General features: G+C 39.1%; 2 protein-coding genes across 3 annotated transcripts in view; both read right to left on the reverse strand.

The window, feature by feature from the left end:
- The window catches only part of CFAP58 (cilia and flagella associated protein 58), a 117,010-nt gene that overhangs the window by 18,129 nt on the left and 73,098 nt on the right, over nucleotides 1-25,783 (reverse strand). The gene's annotated exons all lie outside the window — the stretch shown is intronic.
- On the reverse strand, nucleotides 8,295-9,597 carry LOC117308494 (pre-mRNA-splicing regulator WTAP-like). Of its 2 annotated transcripts, none has more exons than XR_012326909.1 (2): nucleotides 8,968-9,033; nucleotides 8,295-8,781 (listed from the first exon to the last, which is right to left on the reverse strand). XR_012326909.1 is itself a non-coding variant. In XM_033841978.2 (2 exons), exons 1-2 carry the CDS (start codon nucleotides 9,417-9,419, stop codon nucleotides 8,690-8,692), a joined length of 513 nt encoding a protein of 170 aa, XP_033697869.1. In that variant the 5' UTR covers nucleotides 9,420-9,597; the 3' UTR covers nucleotides 8,373-8,689. The 2 variants fall into 2 exon arrangements, 1 of the variants encoding a protein (XP_033697869.1); XM_033841978.2 differs by having other exon boundaries at nucleotides 8,373-8,750; nucleotides 8,968-9,597.

The raw sequence follows: 25,783 nt of genomic DNA on the forward strand, positions 1-25,783 counted from the left end.
TTGTTCTTTAATTCTTCTTGGTCTTTGTTAAACATTTCTTGCATCTTCTCGATCTTTGCCTCCATTCTTTTTCCAGGGTCCTGGTTCATCTTCACTATCATTATTCTGAATTCTTTTTCGGGAAGGTTGCCTATCTCCACTTCATTTAGCTGTTTTTCTGGGGTTTTATCTTGTTCCTTCATCTGGTACATAGCCCTCTGCCTTTTCATCTTGTCTGTCTTTCTGTGAATGTGGTTTTTGTTCCACAGGCTGCAGGACTGTAGTTCTTCTTGTTTCTGCTGTCTGCCCTCTGGTGGATAAGGCTATCTAAGAGGCTTATTTAAGTTTCCTGATGGGAGGGACTGGTGGTAGGTAGAGCTGGCTGTTGCTCTGGTGGGCAGAACTCAGTAAAACTTTAATCCGCTTGAATGTTGATGGGTGGGGCTGGGTTCCCTCCCTGTTGGTTGTTTGGCCTGAGACAACCCAACACTGGAGCCCACCTGGGCTCTTTGGTGGGGCTAATGACAGACTCTGGGAGGGCTCACTCCAAGGAGTACCTCCCAGAACTTCTGTTGCCAGTGTCCTTGTCCCCACGGTGAGCCACAGCCACCCCCCCGCCTCTGCAGGAAGTCCTCCGACACTAGCAGGTAGGTCTGGTTCAGTCTCCCCTGGGGTCACTGCTCCTTCCCCTGGGTCCCGATGCACACACTACTTTGTGTGTGCCCTCCAAGAGTAGAGTCTCTGTTTTCTCCAATCCTGTCGAAGTTCTGCAATCAATTCCCACTAGGCTTCAAAGTCTGACTCTTTAGGAATTCCTCCTTCCGCTGCCAGACCGCCATGTTGGGAAGCGTGACGTGGGGCTCAGAACCTTCATTCCAGTGGGTGGACTTCTGTGGTATAAGTGTTCTCCAGTCTGTGAGTCACCCACCCAGCAGTTATGGGATTTGATTTTACTGTGATTGTGCCCCTCCTACCATCTCATTGTGGCTTCTACTTTGTCTTTGGACGTGCGGTATCTTTTTTGGTGACTTCCAGTGTCTTCCTGTCGATGACTGTCTAGCAGCTAGTTGTTATTCTGGTGTTATCACAAGAGGGAGTGAGAGCACGTCCTTCTACTCCACCATCTTGGTTCCTCGAGGAAGGAACACTTCTGAACTCATTCTACAAGGCCAGCATCACCTTGATACCATGATCAAGTGGGATTTATCCCAGGGATACAAAGATGGTTCATTACGCACAAATCAATCGATGTGATACACCACATTAACAAATTGTAGAATAAAAATCATATGATCTTTTCAATAATGCAGAAAAAGCTTTTGACATTCAACATCTGTTTATTACAAAAACCTCAACAAAGTGAATATGGTGGGAATATACTTCATCATAAAGGCCGTAAGTGACAAACCCAAAGCAAACTTGATGAAAAGCTGAAAGCATTTCCTCTAAGATCAGAAACAAGACAAGAATGCCCACTCTTGCCACTTTTATTCATCATAGTATTGGAAGTCCTAGCTACAGCAATTAGACAAGAAAAAGAAGTAAAAGAAATCCAAATTGGAAAGGAAGAAGTAAAACCTGACTGTTTGCAGATGACATGATACTACATATACAGAAAACCCTCAAGATGCTACCAAAAAACTACTAGAACTAATGAAGAAATTCAGTAAAGTTGTAGGATACAAAATTAATATACAGAAATATGCTGCATGTCTATACACTAATAACAAAATATCAGAAAGAGAAATTAAGGAAACAATCCCACTTAGAATGGCATCAAGAAGAATAAAATATCTAGGAATAAGTCTAGGAATAAGTCTAACCAAAGAGGTTAAAGACTTATACTCTGAAAACTATATGACACTGATGAAAGAAAATGAAGGTGGCACAAACAAATGGAAGGATATATCATACTAATAGATTGAAAGAATTAATATTGTAAAAATGACCATACTTCCCCAGGCAATCAACAGATTCAATGCAATCTCTATCAAAATACCAAAGGCATTCTTCACAGAACTAGAACAAATAATTTTTAAAATTTGTATGGAAACACAAAAGACCCCCAACAGCTAAAGCAATCTTGAGAAAGAAGAACAAAGCTGGAGGTATTATGCTCCCTGATTTCAAACAATGCTGCAAAACTGCAGTAATCAAAACAATATGGTACTGGCACAAAAACAGACACATAAATCAATGGAACAGAATTGCGATCCCAGAAATAATGGGATCATTATTATGATATGGTCAATATGGTCAATTAATCTATGACAAAGGAGGCAAAAATATACAATGGGGAAAAGACAGCCTCTTCAATAAATAGTGTGGGGAAAATTGGACAGGCACATGCAAAAGAATCAAACTAAACTCATTTATCGGACTTCCCTGGCGGTGCAGTGGTTGAGAATCTGTCTGCCAACGCAGGGGACACAGGTTTGAGCCCCAGTCCAGGAGGGTCCCACATGCTGCGGAGCAACTAAGCCCATGTGCCGCAACTACTGAGCCTGCGCTCTATAGCCCACGAGCCACAACTACTGAAGCCCATGCACCTAGAGCCCATGCTCCACAACAAGAGAGGCCACTGCAATGAGAAGCCCATGCACTGCAATGAAGAGTAGCCACTGCTCACCACAACTAGAGAAAGCCCACATGCAGCAACGAAGACCCAATGCAGCCAAAAATAAATAAAATATTAAAAAATAAGAACATAGAAAAAATAAATTGTATGCTTACCCACATAAAAAATAAATTAAAAATAAATGATTTTTTTTTAAAAGTTGAAAAAAAACCAACTAATTTATCACACCATATACAAAAATAAACTAAAATGGATTAAAGACTTAAATGCAAGGCCTGAAGCCATAAAAACTCCTAGAAGAAAACATAGGCAGTAAACTCTTTGACATCAGTCTTTACAATATCTTTTTGGATCTGTTTCCTCAGACAAGGGCTACAAAACCAAAACAAAAAAACAAATAGAACATGTATAAAACTAAAAAGCTTTTAGGGAAGGAAACTATCAACAAAATGAAAAGGCAACCTACTCAATGGGAGAAGATATTTGCAAACAATATAATCAGCAAGGGGTTCATATCCAAAATATACAAAGAACTCATACAACACAAATCAAAAAAAAACCCCAAACAACTCTATTAAAAAACAGACAGAGGACCTGAATAGGCATTTTTCCAAAAACGACATACAGACGGCCAACAGACATTATGATAAGATGCTCAACGTAACAAATCATTAGGGAAATGCAAATCAAAACCACAATGAGATACCACCTCACACCTATCAGAATGGTTAGCATCAAAAAAGACTATAAAAAGTGTTGGCGAGTTTGTGGAGAAAAGGGAGTACTTGTGCACTGTAGTGGGACTGTAAATTGGTGTGGCCAATTTGTAAGTTGGAAAAGAGTGTGGAGGTTCCTCAAAAAATTAAAAATAGAACTACCATATGATCCAGGAATTTCACTTACGGGTTTTTGCCTGAAGAAAACAAAAACACTAATTCAAAAAGATACATGCACACCAATGTTCATTGCTGCATTATTTATAATAGCCAAGATATGGAAGCAACCTAAGTGTCCATTGATAGATGATGGATAAAGAATATGTAGTATATGTATACAAAGTGATATTACTCAGCCATAAAAAATTGAAATCTTGCAATACGCAACAACATGGATGGATCTAGACGGTATTATGCTTTGTGAAATAAGCCAGATAGAGAAAGACAAATACCGTATGATCTCACTTAAATGTAGAATCTAAAAAACAAAATAAAACAGACTCAGATACAAAGGACAAATAGGTGCTTGCCAGAGGGGAGGCGGGTAGGGGGAGGAAGAAATAGCTGAAGGGGATTAAGAGGTATGAACCACCAGTTATAAGATAAATAAGCCATGGGGATATAACATACAGCATAAGGAAAATGGTCAATAATATTGTAATAACTTTGTGTGGGGACAGATGATTACTAGACTTAGTGTTGTGATCATTTCATAATATATGTAAATGTCAAATCACTATGTAGCACACCTGAAACTAACACAATATTCTACATCAATCATATTTCAACTTTAAAAAGTTGTGATATCCCAACCCTGATCAAGGGCCCAGGATGTGCTAGCATTTGGATACAAATAATAAGACAAATGAGGAAGAGACAGTCCCTCTCTTCCTAAACTTATGTCACATGACTGAGAGACAAGGATGGTGACAGAAGATTTCTACAAAGTGTTGTGGCCAGTAAAAGCAGGGAGTGACTAACTGTTTGGAGGAGTTGGGGGAGAGTTCACAAAAATGTCACTTAAACTGTCCCTTAAAGAATGAGTAGGAGTTTTCCCCAAGCAGAGAGAGAAAAGAAGGGCTTTTTAGGCCAAGGTTCAGTGATGAGAACAGGAGAGAGTTGAGTCCAGCTCAGCAGGTACATACACTAGGCAGGTACATGGAGAGAAAATGCTGGGTGCGTAGGTTGGCAAATGCGATGTGGTTTGGGACCACATCCTTTAAGCAACTGGGAGCCAAGGATGAGCCATGCCTGGGTTTGTCTTCAGAGGAATAACTCCAGCAGGAAAGCAGAGAACAGAATGAGGGGACTGCTCAGGGGACCAGTACAAGCAGAAGATGAAGAAAGCTGGACCCAAGGTCGCTAGAATGGAAAGTAGGTAGATGTGAAGACATTTCTGAGGCAGAATCAGGGAGATTTGGTGAATGACCAGACAAGGGAGGAAGGAAGGACCAGGAGCCCAGAGGACTTCAAGGTTGCTACTGTGGACACCTCAGGGGGTGGAGGTGTTGGCATTGGAGGCAGACAGGCTAGGAGAGGGGAGGATATAGGGAGAGGGGAAGGGAACTGTTACTACATTCTCTGCTGATGATCAGTGGGTTCCTGAAATGTTAAGCTTGAGGCCCTGTGGGACTATCTAGAAGAGAAGTTGAAAACAAGGTCTCAGACTTGAGAATTGAGGAGCATGTTGGAACCAGAGGTGGATCACATCGAGAGCCATGGGAGTGGATCTGTCTACTGGGATGGCTTACAGGGAGGGCCAAGGCAACCTGATTTTTGAGAAAACTAGCATATAAGGGGTAGGTAAGTATGAGAGACCCAGAGAAAGAGAATGAGGGAGAATAATTTACCCCAAACCAAGAAAAGGCAGACGTTTAAAAAGGAAGGAAAGATTTGAATCATCAGTGACATCAAAGGGGTTAAAGAGAAGAAACAGGAGAAGGACTGAAAACAGCCTCTGGGGTGGGCTGTGAGGACCAAGCAACCTTGGTCAGAAAGGCTGGAGTAACGTGTGGGGGTAAAGGTCACAGAGACTGAAGAATAAGTCAGAAGTAAAAAAGAAGTGAGTCTTTTAAGAAACATGGCATGAGAAGAACTGAGATCTGGAACTGATTTGAGGGAGTAGGTAAAAATCCAGGAAACCTAAGATATACAAATTTGTAGAACTAAAAGAAAGGACTTCCTAGGATCCCAAAGCAAATCATAATTCTATGACTTATTTAAACCAATAAGCAATACAGAATTCCCATTTCTACCCTGAAGTTTAATTGCTTGTAATGTATTTTCAGATCCTTGAACTAAAGATACTACACATGAGCCAAGATTTATTTCTAAGGCATCTCAATTCTGGATTCCCATTTCTCTGAACTGCAGTCATCTGAACAAGCACTGATAAAGACTAGCGTGTCGGGCTTCCCTGGTGGCACAGTGGTTAAGAATCTGCCTGCCAGTGCAGGGGACATGGGTTTGAGCCCTGGTCTGGGAAGATCCCACATGCCGCGGAGCAACTAAGCCTGTGAGCCACAACTACTGAGCCTGCACTCTAGAGCCCACGAGCCACAACTACTGAGCCCGTGTGCCACAACTACTGAAGCCCATGTGCCTAGAGCCCATGCTCCGCAACAAGAGAAGCCACCGCAATGAGAAGCCCGTGCGCTGCAATGAAGAGCAGCCCCCGCTTGCCACAACTAGAGAAAGCCCATGTGCAGCAAAGACCCAACACAGTCAAAAATAAATAAAATAAATGTATAAAAATAAAAAACAAATAAAGACTAGTGTGTCTACTCATTTGTCTCTGTACTTTTACATTTACTTCCTTAAGGTAATTAATTATGTTTAAGGAAAAAATATAAGTAAATGCCCTCTCATTAAATAAACATCCAATCAACTGGAAACTAATTTTTACCTAGAGCTAACTAATCTTACCATTGTCATCAAATAATGTTTTTGCCAGAGAACATAAATGTCATCTAAAAAATAGGTAAAAGAAAATTCATTAACCAGTCATTGTTACCATTTGTTTTAGTTTTCCCTAGCCGAATTACAGAAAATTTATAACAAATAACATGGCTCTACTTTCAAAAGAGTGTATGCAAATTAAAAATTAGTCAGATGGGATAAGCTTCTGGAGCAACAAATATCAAGATAATACTCACGAGAGGACCTTCAAGATGGCGGAGGAGTAAGACATGGAGATCACCTTCCTCCCCACAAATACATCAAAAATACATCTACATGTGGAACAACTCCTACAGAACACCTACTGAACACTGGCAGAAGACCTCAGACTTCCCAAAAGGCAAGAAACTCCCCCACGTACCTGGGTAGGGAAAAAGAAAACAGGAAAAACAGAGACAAAAGAAGAGGGACAGGACCTGCACCTCTGGGAGGGAGCTGTGAAGGAGGAAAAGTTTCCACACACTAGGAAGCCCCTTCACTGGCAGAGATGGGGGGTAGCGGAGGTGGGGGTGGGGCAAAACTATGGAGTGATGGAGGAGAGCACAACAACAGGGGAGCAGAGGGCAAAGCGGAGAGATTCCCACACAGAGGATCGGTGCCGACCAGCACTCATCAGCCTGAGAGGCTTGTCTGTTCACCCGCCGGGGTGGGTGGGGGCTGGGAGCTGAGGCTCGGGCTTCAGAGGTCAGATCCCAGGGAGAGGACTGGGGTTGGCTCTGTGAACACAACCTGAAGGGGGCTAGTGCACCACAGCTAGCTGGGAGGGAGTCTGGGAAAAAGTCTGGAACTGCCGAAGAGGCAAGAGACCACTGTTTCGGAGTGCGTAAGGAGAGGGGATTCAGAGCACGCCTAAACAAGCTACAGAGACGGGCGTGAGCCACAGCTATCAGTGTGGACGCCAGAGACGGGCACGAAATGCTAAGGATGCTGCAGCCACCAACAAGCCTGTGTGCAAGCACAGGTCACTATCCACACCTCCCCTCCTGGGAGTCTGTGCAGCCCGCCACTGCCAGGGTCCCGTGATCCAGGAGCAACTTCCACGGGAGAACACACAGTGCATATCAGGCTGGTGCAACGTCATGCCAGACTCTGCCGCCACAAGCTTGCCCTGCATACCATACCTCCTCCCTCCCCCCAGCCTGAGTGAGCCAGAACCCCCTAAGCAGCTGCTCCTTTAACCCCCTCCTGTCTGAGTGAAGAACAGACGCCAGAGGGCGACCTACACAGAGGAGGGGCCAAAACCAAAGCTGAATCCCCAAGAGCCGTGCAAACAAGGAAGAGAAAGGGAAATCTCTCCCAGCAGCCTCAGGAGCAGCGGATTAAATATCCACAATCAACTTGATGTACTCTGCATCTGTGGAATACCTGAATAGACAACGAGTCATCCCAAAACTGAGGTGGTGGACTTTGGGAGCAACTGTAGACTTGGGGTTTGCTTTCTGCGTCTAATTTGTTTCTAGTTTTATGTTTATCTTAGTTTAGTACTTAGAGATTATCATTGGTAGGTTTGTTTACTGATTTGGTTGCTCTCTTCCTTTTTTATATATATACATAAAATATGCTTATATATATATATATACTTTTTCCTTTTTCTTATTTTGTGATTGTGTGTATGTTTCTTTCTCTGATTTTGTCTGTATACGTTTGTTTTTATCATTTGTCCTAGGGTTCTGTCTGTCCATTTTTTTTTTTCAAGGCACATTTAATTTAATATCAAGAGTGCAATACAAAAGGCCCAAATACAATGAAGGAACACATTCCCCCATTAACACCAACGACAATGCTCTTTCCACATGTGCCTGTTGAATGGAATGGGGATTTAATAAATTTCACTACTGAAAAAAATAACGCAGTGAGTCTCATCACAGCTAATAACCTTATACAATCTAGTTGTGAAATGAATGTTTATAATGCTTCAAACAGTTTAGACCTGAAGTTTGATACCACACCTTCATTATTTGTACAGTCCTCAATAAGATTATCTACAGTATTAGCAACCATTCAAAGAACAAACCATTGAGTAAAACCACATTGATTTAAGGCTCAATCAAGTAATGTGGAGCCCCAAACTAAATGGTTAAATATACGAACTACTTGTACTGACATCTATTATTTGATTCTCTCATGACTATTAAGTTGGTTCTTAGCAAATAAACCCTTTGAAGGCAAAATTCACCTCATTTGAGTTTGACCCAGAAGTTCAACAACAATCACGAAGTCCACAGTCTTATTGGCAAAACTGATATACAGTGTCTCTAAGTCACTATGCTCAAGGTTAAGAGCGATGCATATTCCATCTTTACATTTACTGGAATTTTACATGTTCAATTCATGATTTTAAATCTGTAGGTTTTCATTCCTCCAAACTGTCTGAAGACACAGTGTGCCACAGACTTAAGACTTCTGTTTCTCCCTCTATTTTCTTCAAACAGAAACACTTCTCAAGTGTCTACATGTTCTAGAAGGGGAATTTTTCGGAGGTGGCCACTTCTTCGGAATAGTCCGACGCCATCAGGCCTCTGAAGCAAGGGGAGGGGGAAGAGAAAAAAGCTGAAACACAAGGTTCATCTGGTAAGTTTTACATTAACCATTACAAGCTGGATAGTATAAGAATGTGGCTTTTTGGCTCAAAAAGTCTGAGTCTTGGTGTGGAAACGAGTACTTGGCTGTCCCACCAGAGCTTTCTCGTAGTGGGACTGTCAGGGGAGTCTTGACTGGGGAGTATGATTTGTTTACCTATCAGGCGTAAACTTCCAGGCACTCAGTTCATTTTGGGCTTGTTCCAGTTTGTCTTTAGTCTGTTCCAGTTCAGCTTTCATTTTTAGGTAAAACAAGTTGATCGCTGGGTCTACCATTGTTGATCTCAGTTGGGCAACGCTAGGCTGCTGGACTTGCTTGAGGTACTGGATTTGAGTAGTACACTCCTGCATCTCTTGCTCGTTGGTTGCTAGTCGCATTACAAGAATGTTTTCCCTGCATGCAGACTCTTGCTGTTGTTGCTTTAGTTTTTCTTCAGATTCCCTTAAGCCAGTTACATCATTAGAGTTAAGATCTGTGTACTTGCCCTCCAAAGCTTGTACATATGCTTCATATTGTTTCCACATGAGAATTAATTCATCTCGTGCCATAACTTTGAAGTCTGTTTCACTCAGTCGAACCTTTTTAGGAAGAGGTTCCTCGTTGGTCATCTTGAATCCTCTCCTGACGGAGGCCGCGCCGGCGCCGCCCAGTCACATAGGCTGACCCCGCGCTACCCGCTCGCTGCCCAGGCCGCCCGACCCTGCTGCCGCCGGCCCCCACACTCCTCCTCCCGCCACAGCCCCGGCTCTCCCCTTTATTTGCAGGTCTCGCTGTCCCATTTTTTTTTTAGTATAGTTTTTAGCGCTTGTTATCATTGGTAGATGTGTTTATTGGTTTGGTTGCTCTCTTCTTTTTATTACTTTTTTATTTTCATAATATATATATATATTTTTTAATAACTTTATTTTACTTTTTTCTTTCTTTCTTTCTTTCTTTCTTTCCTTTTCTCCCTTTTCTTCTGAGCCATGTAGCTGACAGGGTCTTGGTGCTCCAGCTGATGTCAGGCCTGAGCCTCTGAGGTGGGAGAGCTGAGTTCAGGACATTGGTCCACCAGAGACCTCCCGGTCCCTCATAATTACAGTCAACAAGAGCTCTCTTAGAGATTTCCATCTCAACGCTAAGACCCAGCTCCACTCAATGACCAGCAAGCTCCAGTGCTTGACACTCCATGCTAAACTAGCAAGACAGGAACACAACCCCACCCGTTACCAGACAGGCTGCCTAAAATCATAATAAGTTCACAGAAACCCCAAAATACACAACCGGACACAGTCTTGCCCACCAGCAAGACAAGATCCAGCCTCATCAACCAGAACACAGGCACCAGTCCCCCTCCACCAGGAAGCCTACACAATTCACTGAACCAAACTTACCCACTGGGGGCAGACACCAAGTATAACAGGAACTAGGGACCTGCAGCCTGAGAAAAGGAGACCACAAACACAGTAAGTTAAGCAAAATGAGAAGACAGAGAAATACATAGCACATGAAGGAGCAAGGTAAAAACTCACCAGACCAAACAAATGAAGAGGAAATAGGCAGTCTCCCCGAAAAAGAATGCAGAGTAATGATAGTAAAGATGATCCAAAATCTTGGAAATAGAATGGAGAAAATACAAGAAACATTTAACAAGGACCTAGAAGAACTAAAGAGTAAACAATGATGAACAACAAAGTACATGAAATTAAAAATTCTCTAGAAGGAATCTATAGCAGAATAACTGAGGCAGAAGAATGGATAAGTGACCTGGAAGATAAAAATACTGGAAATAACTACCTCAGAGCAGAATAAAGAAAAAAGAATGAAAAGAATTGAGGACAGTCTCAGAGACAGCTGGGACAACATTAAATGCACCAACATTTGAATTACAGGGGTCCCAGAAGAAGAAGAGAAAAAGAAAGGGACTGAGAAAATATATGAAGAGATTATAGTTGAAAATTTCCCTATTATGGGAAAGGAAGTAGTCACTCAAGTCCAGGAAGCGCAGAGAGTCCCATACAGGATAAATCCAACGAGAGACACGCCATGACACATATTAATCAAACTATCAAAAACTAAATACAAAGAAAAAATATTAAAAGTAGCAAGGTAAAAGCAACAAATAATATACAAGGGAATCCCCATAAGGTTAACAGCTAACCTTTCAGCAGAAACTCTACAAGCCAGAAGGGACTGGCAGGACATTTAAAGTGATGAAAGGGAAAAACCTACAACCAAGATTACTCTACCCAAAAGGATCTCATTCAGATTCGATGGAGAAATTAAAACCTTTACAGACAAGCAAAAGCTAAGAGAATTCAGCACCACCAAACCAGCTCTACAACAAATGCTAAAGGAACTTCTCTAGGCAGGAAACACAAGAGAAGGAAAAGACCTAAAATAACAAACCCAAAACAATTAAGAAAATGGTCATAGGAACATACATATAGATAATTACCTTAAATGTAAATGGATTAAATGCTCCAACCAAAAGACATACACTGGCTGAATGGATACAAAAACAAGACCCATATATATGCTGTCTACAAGAGACGCACTTCAGACCTAGGGACACATACAGACTGAAAGTGAGGGGATGGAAACAGATATTCCACACCAATGGAAACCAAAAGAAAGGTGGAGTAGCAATTTTCATATCAGACAAAATAGACTTTAAAATAAAGACTATTACAAGAGACAAAGAAGGACAGTACAGAATGATCAAGGGATCGATCCAAGAAGAAGATATAACAATTGTAAATATTTATGCACCCAACATAGGAGCACCTCAATACATAAGCCAAATGCTAACAGCCATAAAAGTGGAAATCGACAGCAACACGATAATAGTAGGGGACTATAACACCCCACTTTCACCGATGGACAGATCATCCAAAATGAAAATAAATAAGGAAACACAAGCTTTAAATGATACATTAAACAAGATGGACTTAACTGATATTTATAGGACATTCCATCCAAAAACAACAGAATACACTTTCTTCTCAAGTGCTCATGGAACATTCTCCAGGATAGATCATATTTTGGGTCACAAATCAAGCCTTGGTAAATTTAAGAAAATTGAAATCATATCAAGTATCTTTTCCGACCACAAAGCTATAAGACTAGATATCAATTACAGGAAAACAAGCTGTAAAAAATACAAACCCAGGGAGGCTACACAATACACCACTAAATAACCAAGAGATCAATGAAGACATCAAAGAGGAAATCAAAAAATAGCTAGAAACAAATGACAATGAAAACAAACACGACGACCCAAAACCTACAGGATGCAGCAAAAGCAATTCTAAGAGGGAAGTTTATAGCAATACAAGCCTACCTCAAGAAAAAAGAAAAATCTCAAATAAACAATCTAACCTTACAACAAAAGTAATTAGGGAAAGAGGAAGAACAACAACAAAAAAAACCCAAAGTTAGCAGAAGGAAAGAAATCATATAGATCAGATCAGAAATAAATGAAAAAGAACTGTAGGAAATGATAGCAAAGATCAATAAAACTAAAAGCTGGTTTTTGAGAAAATACACAAAATTGATAAACCATTAGACAGACTCATCAAGAAAAAAAGGGAGAAGACTCAAATCAACAAAATTAGAAATGAAAAAAGAGAAGTAACAACTGACACTGCAGAAATACAACGGATCATGAGAGATTACTACAAGCAGCTATATTCCAATAAAATGGACAACCTGGAAGAAATGGACAAATGCTTAGAAAAGCACAACCTTCCAAAACTGAACTAGGAAGAAATAGAAAATATAAACAGACCAATCCCAATCACTGAAAATGAAACTGTGATTAAAAATCTTCCAACAAACAAAAGCCCAGGAACAGATGGCTTTACAGAGTTAACACCTATCCTTCTCAAACTCTTCCAAAATATAGCAGAGGGGAGAACACTCCCAATCTCATTCTACAAGGCCACCATCACCCTGATACCAAAACCAGACAAGATGTCATAAAGAAAGAAAACTACAGGCCAATATCACTGATTAACATAGATGCAAAAATCCTCAACAAAATACTAGCAAAGAGAATCCAACAACACATTAAAAGGATCATACACCATGATCAAGTGGGGTTTATCCCAGGGATGCAAGGATTCTTCGATATGCGCAAATTGATCAATGTGATACACCATATTAACAAATTGAAGAATATAAACCATATGATCATCTCAATAGATACAGAAAAATCTTTGGACAAAATTTAACAATGATTTACGATAAAAACTCTGCAGGAAGTGGGCATAGAGGGAAACTACCTCAACATAATAGACGCCATATACAACAAGCCCACAGCAAACATCATTCTCAATGGTGAAAAGACAAGGTTGTCCACTCTCACCACTATTATTCAACATAGTCTTGGAAGTCTTAGCCACAGCAATCAGAAAAGAAAAAGAAATAAAAGGAACATAAATTGGAAAAGAAGAAGTAAAACTGTCACTGTTTGCAGATGACATGATACTATACATATAGAATCCTAAAGATGCCACCAGAAAACTACTAGAGCTAACCAAAGAATTTGGTAAAGTTGCAGGAGACAAAATTAATGCACAGAAATCCCTTGCATTCCTATACACTAATGATGAAAAATCTGAAAGAGAAATTAAGCAAACACTCCCATTTACCACTGCTACAAAAAGAATAAAATACCTAGGAATAAACCTACCTAAGGAGACAAAAGACCTGTATGCAGAAAACTATAAGACACTGATAAAAGAAATTAAAGATGATACCAACAGATGAAGAGATATACCATGTTCTTGGATTGGAAGAATCAATATTGTGAAAATGACTGTACTACCCAAAGCAATCTACAGATTCAATGCAATACCTATCAAATTACCAATGGCATTTTTTATGGAACTAGAACAAAAAAATCTTAAAATTTGTATGGAGACACAAAAGACCCCAAATAGCCAAAGCAGCCTTGAGGGAAAAAAAACGGAGCTGGAGGAATCAGACTCCATGACTTCAGACTATACTACAAAGCTACAGTAATCAAGACAATATGGTACTGGCACAAAAACAGAAACATAGATCAAAGCAACAGGATAGAAAGCCCAGAGATAAACCCATGCACCTATGGTCAACTAATCTATGACAAAGGAGGCAAGGATATATAATGGAGAAAAGACAGTCTCTTCAATAAGTAGTGCTGGGAAAACTGGACAGCTATATGTAAAGGAATGAAATTAGAACACTCCCTAACACTATACACCAAAATAAACTCAAAATGGATTAGAGACCTAAATGTAAGACCTGACACTATAAAACTCTTAGGGGAAAACATAGGAATAACACTCTTTGACATAAATCACAGCAAGATCTTTTCTGATCCACCTCCTAGAGAAATGGAAATAAAAACAAAAATAAACAAATGGGACCTAATGAAACTTAAAAGCTTTTGCAAAGCAAAGGAAACTACAAACAAGATGAAAAGACAACCCTCAGAATGGGAGAAAATATTTGCAAATGAATCAATGGACAAAGGATTAACCGCCAAAATATATAAACAGCTCATGCAGCTCAATATTTAAAAAACAAACAACCCAATCAAAAACTGGGCAGAAGACCTAAATAGAGGTTTCTCCAGAGAAGACATACATATGGCCAAGAAGCATATGAAAAGCTGCTCGGCATCACTAATTAATAGGGAAATGCAAATCAAAACTACAATGAGGCATCAACTAACACCAGTTAGAATGGGCATCATCAGAAAATATACAGACAACAAATGCTGGAGAGGGTGTGGAGAAAAGAGCACCCTCCTACACTGTTGGTGGGAATGTAAATTGATACAGCCACTATGGAGAACAGTATGGAAGCTCCTTAAAAAACTAAAAATAGAACTAACATACGACACAGCAATCCCACTACTGGGCATATATCCTGAGAAAACCATAATTCAAAAAGAGTCATGTACCACAGTATTCATTGCAGCTCTATTTACAACAGCCAGAACATGGAAGCAACCTAAGTGTCCATCATTGGATGAATGGATAAAGAAGATGTGGCACATATATACAATGGAATATTACTCAGCCATAAAAAGAAACGAAATTGAGTTATTTGTAGTGAGGTGGATGGACCTAGAGTCTGCCATACTGAGTGAAGTAAGTCAGAAAGAGAAAAACAAATACTGTATGCTAACACATATATATGGAATCTAAAAAAAAAAAAAAAAAAGGTTCTGAAGAACATAGGGGCAGGTCAGGAATAAAGACACAGACGTAGAGAATGGATTTGAGGACATGGGAAGGGGGACGGGTAAGCTGGGACGAAGTGAGAGAGTGGAATGGACATATATACACCACCAAATGTAAAATAGATAGCTAGTGGGAAGCACCCGCATAGCACAGGGAGATCAACTCGGTTCTTTGTGACCACCTAGAGGGGTGGGATAGGGAGGGTGGGAGGGAGACACAAGAGAGAGGGGATATGGGGATATATGTATACATATAGCTGATTCACTTTGTTATACAGCAGAAACTAACACACCATTGTCAAGCAATTGTACTCCAATAAAGATGTTAAAAAATAATAATAATACTCACCATTTAAGAAATAATTCCAGAAATGACACGGAAACCCAAAAGTCCATGCAAAAGAAGAAAACTTGGACAAATAGAATTCCAAAGTGGTGATTCTCCTTTGCTGTACAACACCTCCTGTCACACCTTACAATATAATGTTCCCAGTAAATGGATGTAGCAAGCAATGAGAAAGATATCAGGAAGTGAGTTTATTTTCTCTAGCCACTTAATGCCTGCTCTGTTGGAAAAATAACACTTCTGACAAGGCTTCAAGATTCAATTTGGAGAGGGTAATAAATATGTGGGGAAGCCCATGAAACTGTTTTGTCCATTTCTGTCATCTCATCTTTCTCTATACCCAGAGTACGAGTCGACTCGAAAAGTAAAGAATCTCCCAATGATGAGGAGGAAGCATCTGGTTTGGGATACGATAATGTCTTAAACTGAAAAGGCCATTTTTCTCCGAGAACCATTCAATGTTTCACAGGCATAATTCTTTTCAATTGCTCCTGGTAGGGAGGGAGGAAAGAGTCACAGAAAAGACTGGAAGAAGCAAATCTCTTTACCTCATCTCACAGATAAGAATCCCAAGGTCAACAGGAATGAGTGATGCGTCCAATTCTTCGACAAGCCAAAAACCTTGTCATGATATACTCAAGGATCACTTTTCCCATGCAACACCTCCTCTGCGGCTTGAAGATGTGTTACAACCCTAAAGAATCTGGATCAAATTGAGCTACATAATTCCTAAAGGCTACACGATAACATCAATAGAAGAATGGAGTCAGGTTCAAAGCCAGGTGAGAGGGTATCAGAGGTAAGAGCCCAACTCAGCTCCCACTTCTGCTGACCCACCCCATCTGAATGAGCCTTGCTGTGTCCTCTAACAGGACGTGCAATCTCCATATACAGACAGCGTGGACAATGTTGCCACTTATCCTGTCTTCTTCTGTAACTTCCTGGAGTTTTATCAAGGCTATAAAATGAATTGAAATGGATTTATTCTAAAGAATAACTGAGTGAACAGTCAGGGCCCACAAGTGTGGAGGGGAAAATGAAGAAACTGAGTGAATAACCACGAAAACTGCCTGAGTATTCAAAGTCAAAAAGTTCTTAGGGTGGAATAACCCAGGAGAAGTGATGCATGTGCATTCATGGTGGATGGAAAGAATACCAAATGAAACTTCAGGGATGAAGACAGTGGGAGAGGAAATGGAGGGTTCTGGTTGAAATGCACTGGCAGGCTTCAACATGCGTGAACTTGGGTCTATGCTTACAATAAAAAACCTAGCTTTTGATAAAAGCAAAGTGAAAGCTGGTCAGCATTAACATTCTACACGTGTGTATCACACAGATTTGTATTTGGGGAGACTGTGCTAGTAATTTAGATAAACATGGAGTGTTTGACGGATTGAAGGTCTTAAGTACGATTGTTTTCCAATTTATTTCTCTCCTAACCCTCTACAAGGGCCAACTAAGCTCTTCAAACATTGTGCAATGGTGTGTATAATAACCCCATTTAGAGACAAAGCATGCAATTCTATTATAAAGAGAATCTAATGCAACAGAGACTCGTTAGCTGTCCGACGTATATCGTCTTCATAAGCCAGCAGTGGCAGAACCAGCTGCCTTGTAATACATATGGTGTCCTTCTTCACTAAGCTGCATCCATTTCTTTTTAAACCAAGTCAATTAATTTGTCACTGGGTTAGAAGAACCATATGTCAATGAAATATCATAAGAAAATCACAAATAGTTTATTATTTCCCCACCAACAAAAGATAGCATCTTCAGGTCGGCACTTCTTTATTTATTCAGAGCTTGTGCATAATGCACATCAATATTACTTTGTAGCATGCCTCACTCTTTAAATTATTTTATGAACAGCTGTACTGGGCTATTAACACCAAAAGACTAGCCCTCTCTTTGGCTGAGCATAGCATTAACCGTACTACGTCCATCCTTGAAATGACGTTCTCTTCCTGGACAGCCCAGTCTCTCAGTTGGACAGACCGTCAGACATGGTTATGGATTCTTTTGCTGCAAGAGACTCTGCCAAGTTATGCTGGATAACAGCACGGCTCATTGTCAATACTGGCTGAGTACATTGGTAAAAAATTAATTACAGTATTAGCTTCAAATAATGCTGTCATTACATGGTAACAGTCTGTAACCCCATATTGGAAGCTCCAGATATGGAACCACTCAGACTTTAGGTATTTGTATTTAATCTGACAGTAAATTAAAAGTCTACATTCTGAACAGTCTATGCAAATAAGAGTCAGTGTTATTCTGGGTACAATTCAGAGGAAGAAATTGAGTTGTTCACAGAACTCCTTTCCCCACTGAGCTACAATTTTATATTCACTGTCTGTTTCTATTCTGTGTCTTCTGATTTGCCTCTTCAGCTGAAAACAGAAGGTAGTTCACATTCAATGGGCACCCTAACACTCTTCTTCCTCAGCTCACCTACCTGAGGCAATAACTGACTAAGAGGAACTAATTTATTCTGTTTTCATCTGAATCTGAGCTTGGCAAATGACAATGCATTGATTCTGCTCACCCTGGATGCATCAATTTGCTTGCACGAGCATTAGGAATAATTACCTCACCCTGTGGGCTAACTACCTCATGTGAAACAGGCAGCTTTCCTCCTGATCTAAATACACACACTTATCTACACCCGCCAGGGTGAAAGTCACCCACTCAGATGCTTGGATATCACACAATCTAAGGAGAGAGACACAGTCTTGCCTTCACTCTTGCTCACCTAATGGGTTCAAGATGAAGTTGATTTTTTTTAAATCCCATAACCACTACTTCTGAGAAAGCCTACTTCACAGGATATACAGAAAATCTCATTTCCAAAATGTCAACAGATGCCATTTGTGTTACTTCAGTATTTAATCTTTATGAGTCCATTCTTTCTCTCCAATTGAATTATGAGCCTTTAAGGTCAGAACCACAATGGATCATTCCATAGCTCCCTTGCAGCTACTATTGTTCTCTACTCATCCTAGGTGCTCAGTAATTTTGTTGCTTGCAATTATGTTGTCAGCAAACTATGCCCATCATACTTTAGTAGGACACATCAATAGAGGTAAGATATATTTATGTTGAACTTTTACTTGAATTAGACCATTGGGTACAATCTTCCTGTTAACAGAGCTTGTATATAATTCACCCCAGTGAGCCAGTACTATAAGTTTCACAGATTTGAGCTAAACTTTTTCATTGTGTATACTGTTTATAACTGAGGAAGTCACTTGATCTTTTAGTTATATGTTTATAGTGGTTTTCTGATAGTTCAGGTTGTTTCAAATGCCTTTTTTAATTCAAATGTATTCACTTAATTGGCTCTGAAAACTCTACTTGTATGTGCACATACATACTGATACATGTAAGTATGAAAATGCAAGCGTAACTCTTAAACTATAGTCCTCAACTAAATAATATGCTGGCTTTTTCAACAGCCTCCTTAAACACAGAAATTCTAATTGCACACATAACTCTTTTCCATAATTAAAAATAAATGTAATACACTTTTGCCTCTTTGCTTGGTTTTAGTCTTTTTCTATCCTCCCACCCCCATCCACAATTCTTAACAATAGATAAAGACAAAAGACTAAGATTTAAATGTTTAAACAAAATTGCTTCCCTCTCTCTATAAAGGCGACTCCAGAACATTGCCTAACTTATCTAAGAATGCCTGTTTTCATTAGTAGGAAAATAAATTAGAAACTGTGTAAACATATTACATTTCTATCTAGCTTTAGAAAAGGAAAAAATAACAGCTGATACCTTGCGGCTTTCTTGTTTATTAGCTTTATAACAAAAATGTCAGCTAGACTGAACTCTGGACCTATCTTGTTTATGATGTCATGAAGTAGTAAAGGCCCCTGGAGAGGATGGGAGACGCTGGATTTGGGGATAAAACAGAATTATACGGCTGACTTCCTTATGAGCATGGAACTACTTGGTTACACCGTGGTTCTAGGCTTCAGATGTAGATGATTAAGTGTTTTATGAGGCATACGAGAAATCTGCATGCACTAACCTTCACCATTTTTGTGACAATAGAAAATACTTCTGGCGCTTTCTGATATAAGCAACACAAACTTTCTTTTTTCTTCTTTTTTTAACACAAACTTTCTTGAGAGATCTTTTCACAAGGGATTTTATTTCCAAATGCAAGTATATGTTTATGAAGTCCTGTACAAAGTATATAATTGTCTAGAGGAGCCTGAACTTCATTACCATGACTGTTGGCTTGTTTTACCTTTGTACCTTATCTAGCAACTTAATGTATGTGAAGAATTTGCACATGTTAAATAATGATAGTGTTGAGTTTAAGCTTGTAATGAAACAGGTCTAGAAAACTGCAAGTCAACTAAGTTTTTATTTAGTACCAATACCATGCATGTGATTGTCCCAGTTTCATACATACAAAGACAAGTAAGGTAAAAAACTTCAAGGAGCTTACTATTCAGTTGAGGAAAAACAAATAATAAGTCATAGAGCAAGACAGAGTAACGCCAGGTCCACAGAGAGGTGGTAGGAGTGGTGTGCAGTGTGTGAGTAGGTTCAGAGGTAGAGATGAGAGCCATTGGTGGGCCATAGAGAGGGAAACAGTTCATTTAGAACTTCATGGGAGTATTAGTAGCAGCAATAATATTTGTATTCATGAATTAGAAAAGGGCCTCACTATCAAAGGACAAATTTAATAGCTAAAGCCACTTGAAGTCAATCCACTTGAAATGTGATCATTTTTCATAGTAAATAATAAGGAAAAAAGTTTGAATGAGATTTTTTTCCTTGAAAAACTTATCTAAAACTCATAAAAAGGTTATCTTGTCCTACTTAAATTTTTATATTTTAATTGTAATAATATACTACTTACTAGAACAAAAAATCAATTTAAATAATTGGTTTTTTAACACAACTAACATTATTTTATAGTACAATTTGACTTCATATATCTGACTTTTGCAATACACCATTTTCTTAAATTTTTATTATTTAACAACCACACAAAAGAATATCTATACCATATACAACTACAAAGCATAATAACAAAATGAATGCTTGTGATTAATCCATCCCCCAACTTATGAAATAGAACATTATCAATACCTAAATCTGTATACCCCTTTCTCTGTCCCATCCCTGTGCCTACACAACTGTCACCATTAGCCAAGGTAAGCACCATTCTGAATCCCATTATCATCATTCCCTAGATTTTTTCATATAGTTTTATCATATACCTATTATTTAATTTTGCTTTGCTTTGAGCTTTATAAAAATATATCCAAGTGTACCTACTTTTCTTTGACTTGCTTGTTTTATTCACCATGATGATTCTAGATTTACTGATGTCATTTTATGTTTCTGCTCATGTAGTTCACTTGATATTCTATTGGATGAGAATTCTACAGTTTACTCATTCTCCGGTTGGCGGGCATTTGGATTGTTTCTAGGGCTTTGTTTTTACCAGCAATGTTGCTATGAACATTCTCGTGCATGTTCCCTAGCTCACAAGTACAAGTCTTCCCAGCACGTAGACCTAAAAGTGGAATTGCTGCATCTTAAAGATACATGGATGTTCAACTTTGTAAGACAATGTAAAATTATTTTCCAAAGTGTTGTATAAAAACTGATCTGCATCTTTGCCATTACTTGGTGTTGTCAGGCATTCCTCAGCAGAGGACCCAGCTAAGCCATACCCATACTCCTGATTCACTGAAATTACAAAATAATATATATTGTGTTAAGCCGTGAAATTGGTGGTAATTTATAACAGAGCAATAGATAAACAAACAACTTTCATCCCTCTAGAAACTGCAAAATTGTGCCTCAGTGAGGTTGTATATTTCATTTCTCTGCTTATAAAATAAGGCTGAACATTTTTTTTCAAGTTCATTCATCATTCATGTTTCCTCTTCTGAGAAATGCCTATTCACATACATCATTTTCCTGTTTTTCTACTGAGTTGTCTTTTTCTTGTTGACTTGAAATTCTTTATATATTCTGATAGATAAAGCTATATAAAGTTTGTGACTTGCTTTCTTTGACTTTTTTTGAGGAGCATTCTTAATTTTAATGTAGTAAGATTTACCCATAATTCCTTTCATGGTTAATGCTTTTTGTATCTTAGTTAAGTACTCAGACCAATTATTTTTAAAAGACTTCCTTCAGCAGAAATATTCAAAGCCCTCATCAATTTCTCCCAAATTCCCTCTTAATCCTTTGATATTTAAAACATTCTTTTTTGAGGTACCTATACTTTACTTGTTCAATTTTCTCCTTTTCCACCGGATGCTGATTTGTCATTGCCTTTGTATATGATTCCATCGTTTTTCTAATATCACTTGTGTTGACTTCATGAGACCTGACATCTTTTGCAAAGTTTGCATTTTCACTTTACAACTGCTTTGCATTGTATTTGCACTTCCTGTTGGGTATTAATAACATTGGACAATCCTACTGAAAAATGAGACCAACATTGTCAAGATGGACAGGAGTCAGTTACATGATGCTGGTTAGGAGGTCTGAGTAGTAATAGTCATATAAATGTCAAGCTCATTATTGAACATATTTATATTATGACAACATACACTTTCCTGCACAATCTCACAATTTGGGATAACTGGACAAAAGAAAACTTGAAAAAGAGTATCAGAAGCAGTAGCAGCAGCTCTCATTTATAGAACAGGTATTATGGATGTGCCAGGCATGATGCTAAGCTCAACACATGTGTTATTTCAATAACTCATCACAACAAACCTGAGAACTGATGGTTATTATTCCAGTTTTCCAGAGGATGTCGCAGCTCTGAAGTGTCAGTGCCTTAGCCAAATGAAACAACTAGAAAGTGGAAGAACCAAGATCTGAACCTATATTAAATAGAACATTTCAAAGACTGAGATATATCCATTTTGCTCTTATGTAACACATGTACTACTTCTTACAGCAAGTGGAGAGTAAAAGAAGAGAAAAATACAAACAAAGATATAAAGGTAAGGAGTGAGAACACAGAAGACTGCAGACTTCCTAGACTAGAAAGGAGGATTGCATGTGTCTTGAGTAACAGGCGGATGAATTTGTTTTCAACATAACAGGCAGTAGAAACCAATGAGGGTTTGTTGGTGGATAATATATTATTACTGTAGTAATAATATTAATATATTCTTATATATTGTATATATGTACTACTCTAATAAATTATTTACAAGATATTGAATATATATAAAATAGAACATTTTAAAGACTGAGATTAATATATATATATATATATATGTATGCATGTATGTATGTATAAATTCTAATATTTTCTTCCAACACTCAGTGGATTGTCTTAAGTGCTCCACTTTGAAGAACACAGGTCTAAGATAGTAGAAATGAGAACCTAAATCAAGATAGTGGCTGGGAGCAAAAATATAAGGTTAGAAACAGATGCAAGAGCATGTGGAGATGGAATTTACATGACTCAGCAACTGACATGGTGGGAAGAGGATGGAGGAGTCAGACATGACTCTGGTATTTGAAGCCTCTTGGTACCTGGAAAAGCCGCCACACCATCAACGTGCACACACAAGCCAAGGACAGAGCTGGCTTCAGGAAGATGGCGAGTTCAATTTTAAGGGGTGAGTCAATAGGACATCCTTTTGACCAACAAGTATTAAGAAATATGAATCCAAATACAGGAGAGTGTAGATTAGCCACTAGGACTGTATCTACATAAAGGTGAAAATTGAAGCCTTAATAAAGAACAAGATCCTCAAGGGAGAAAGCAGTAAAAGCAATATTCAAAGATATGCCTTGGAGATTGGTTACCATTTAGGGAAGAAGAAAAGAAGAAAAAGAGCCAAGAAAGAAGAGAGAAGGGACAGTCAGCAAGGGAGGAGAATCAGCAAGCTTGTGAGCCCTGAGATAAAGGCAGAAGAAAGTGTAGAATGTGTTTGACAGTATCAAATATGGTTGAGGTCAACAAGGACAAGGGTTGAAACCAATTCACTCATTGCTTACTTGTCTATTTAAAAGTAAATTCCAATAGCCAAGACATGGAAGCAACCTAAATGTCCATCGACAGATGAATGGATAAAGATGTGGTGTGTATACACACAGACACAGACACACACACACACAGACACACACACACACAGACACACACACACACTGGAATATTACTCAGCCATAAAAAAGAATAAAATGATGCCATTTTCAGCAACATGGATGGACCTAGAGATTATCATACTAAGTGAAGTAAATCAGACAGAGAAAGACAAATACCATATGATATTGCTTATATGTGAAATCTAAAAAATCATGATACAAATGAACTTACATACAAAACAGTAATGGACTCACAGACACAGAAAACAAACTTATGGTTACCAAATGGGAAAGGAGGGAGAGGGGTAAATTAGGAGTTTGGGATTAACATATACACACTACTATATATAAAATAAACAACCAACAAGGACCTACTGTGTAGCACAGAGAACTAGACTCAATATTTTGTAATAACCTATAAGGAAAAAGAATCTGAAAAAGATGGATAGGTAGATAGATATATACGTGTAACTGAATCACTTTGCTGTATATCTGAAACACACTGTAAATCAATTTAAAATATTAAAAATAATAATAATAAATAAATAAACACACATTTGTTTGACACCCATTCACCCAACCATTCGTCTATCTATCCATTCAACATGTGCTCATGGATACCCCAGGCACTGTGCTATACTCCAGTGACATCACCACTGCTGTTGTGATTGTTCTCATCCTCACCAGCTACCATTTTAAGCAACTACTCTATGCCAGTCACTTTTCACAAATTATATCCAATCCTTATAACAATTCTTTCAATGAGTAGAGATGTTCACTTTACAGATGGGGAAATAGGTTAAGTAGGTGACCAAGCTCACTAGTGCTACAGCTATGAAGCTAACCTAATTCCAAAAGACCATACTCGTCCTTGTAGATTGTGTGGTTCTCAAGGGATTTAGAGTCTAATGAGAGAGACAGAGAAGTGACTCTACAATGTGTTGTGATAAGAGCAATTCTGGACAGGCACAAATGATACCGTAAGAATCAGAGAAAGACAACCCTAAAAAGGAAGGCCCCTGAGATTCCATAACTAATATTGGTCCATCATTTCCCAAGGGCTCAAGGGGTTCATCTGCAAAGGCTGCCTGGCTGGGTCCATATGTTTCTTTCCCCTGGATCTCTCTCTCTCTCTGGGACCCTTGCATCTTGGTGATTTGTTCAGGGGTGGCTGAACTAGGCTGCATGAATATTGGGGTTCTAGAGAGAGACAGCCTAGGGGGATGCTTTAATCAAGCACATATTTTTTGGTCCTAAAAGTGGCTCCTTCCTCAGGCCCTGTCTAAATTGTCTAAATTAGAAGGAGATCCCAAGGCTTCCTATACTCTTCTCCTTAAAGCCTGGGGTAAAGAGGTCAGACAACGAACTTCCAGCTTTCTCTCACTGAGGTAGGAGATACAAGGAAAATTCTAGAACCATAAAAAAATTAATTAGGCCTATCATATGAATGATCCATTGGGTATTAATAGGAAAAGGCAGGATGATTCCAATTATTCATAAAATAGTAATTATAATAGCTAACATTTATTGAGCACATACCACAAGATCTGAAAAACACTTTACAGACATTATCCATGTAGTCCTCATATATCAACTCCATTTCACAGATGAGGAAACTGAGGCTCAGTGAGGCTAAGTAACCTGCACAAGATCACACACCTATGAATTATAGAGACAGGATTCTAACCCAGGCCAGTGTGACTCCAGACCTGGAGCAGCACATTCTTGGCTTCTTCCAGTCTGTTGTCAAACTCCCTCCACCACTCTCAGCCAAACCAGAGGGAGTGAGGGATCAGGGGAGAACAGAGCAGCTGTGTGGCTGTTCATCGACAGTGATAACTGCTGCATAAAAAACCCTACACAACGAAGTTACTAAAACATGCAACGTCGCCAATGAGAGGTAGCTCAGGGAAATCTTGCTAACTTGGAAAATTCTTCAGAAAGTGCATAGCTTTGCGTAAGCCAAATTCAATTTTAAAACAAGAAATACTCTGATGGGATTACATACTCAAGTTGAAATAACTCCAAGTAACTTAGATTTTGTGATTAAATCTAAAAAGCTTCCAAGCAAAAATAGATCCATGACATCACAGGATGGGCTCAGAGTAGAGAGCACTCCATCTTTACTCTGCTCCCCTTCATGTTTCCTGTGAGCCCATCATGCTAAGTCATTGTCACTCCCTGATCCACCAGACTCTTTTAAGCTTTCTTGCCTTTGTACCGGCCACTCATTTCTCCAGAAAGCCCTTTCCCTACTCCCACCTCCACCCTTGGTCAAACACCTTCTCATCCTTCAAGACCCTGCTCAACCTTGTTAG

Source organism: Tursiops truncatus, chromosome 16 (assembly GCF_011762595.2).
Source record: "Tursiops truncatus isolate mTurTru1 chromosome 16, mTurTru1.mat.Y, whole genome shotgun sequence".
NCBI classification, from domain to species: Eukaryota; Metazoa; Chordata; class Mammalia; order Artiodactyla; family Delphinidae; genus Tursiops; species Tursiops truncatus.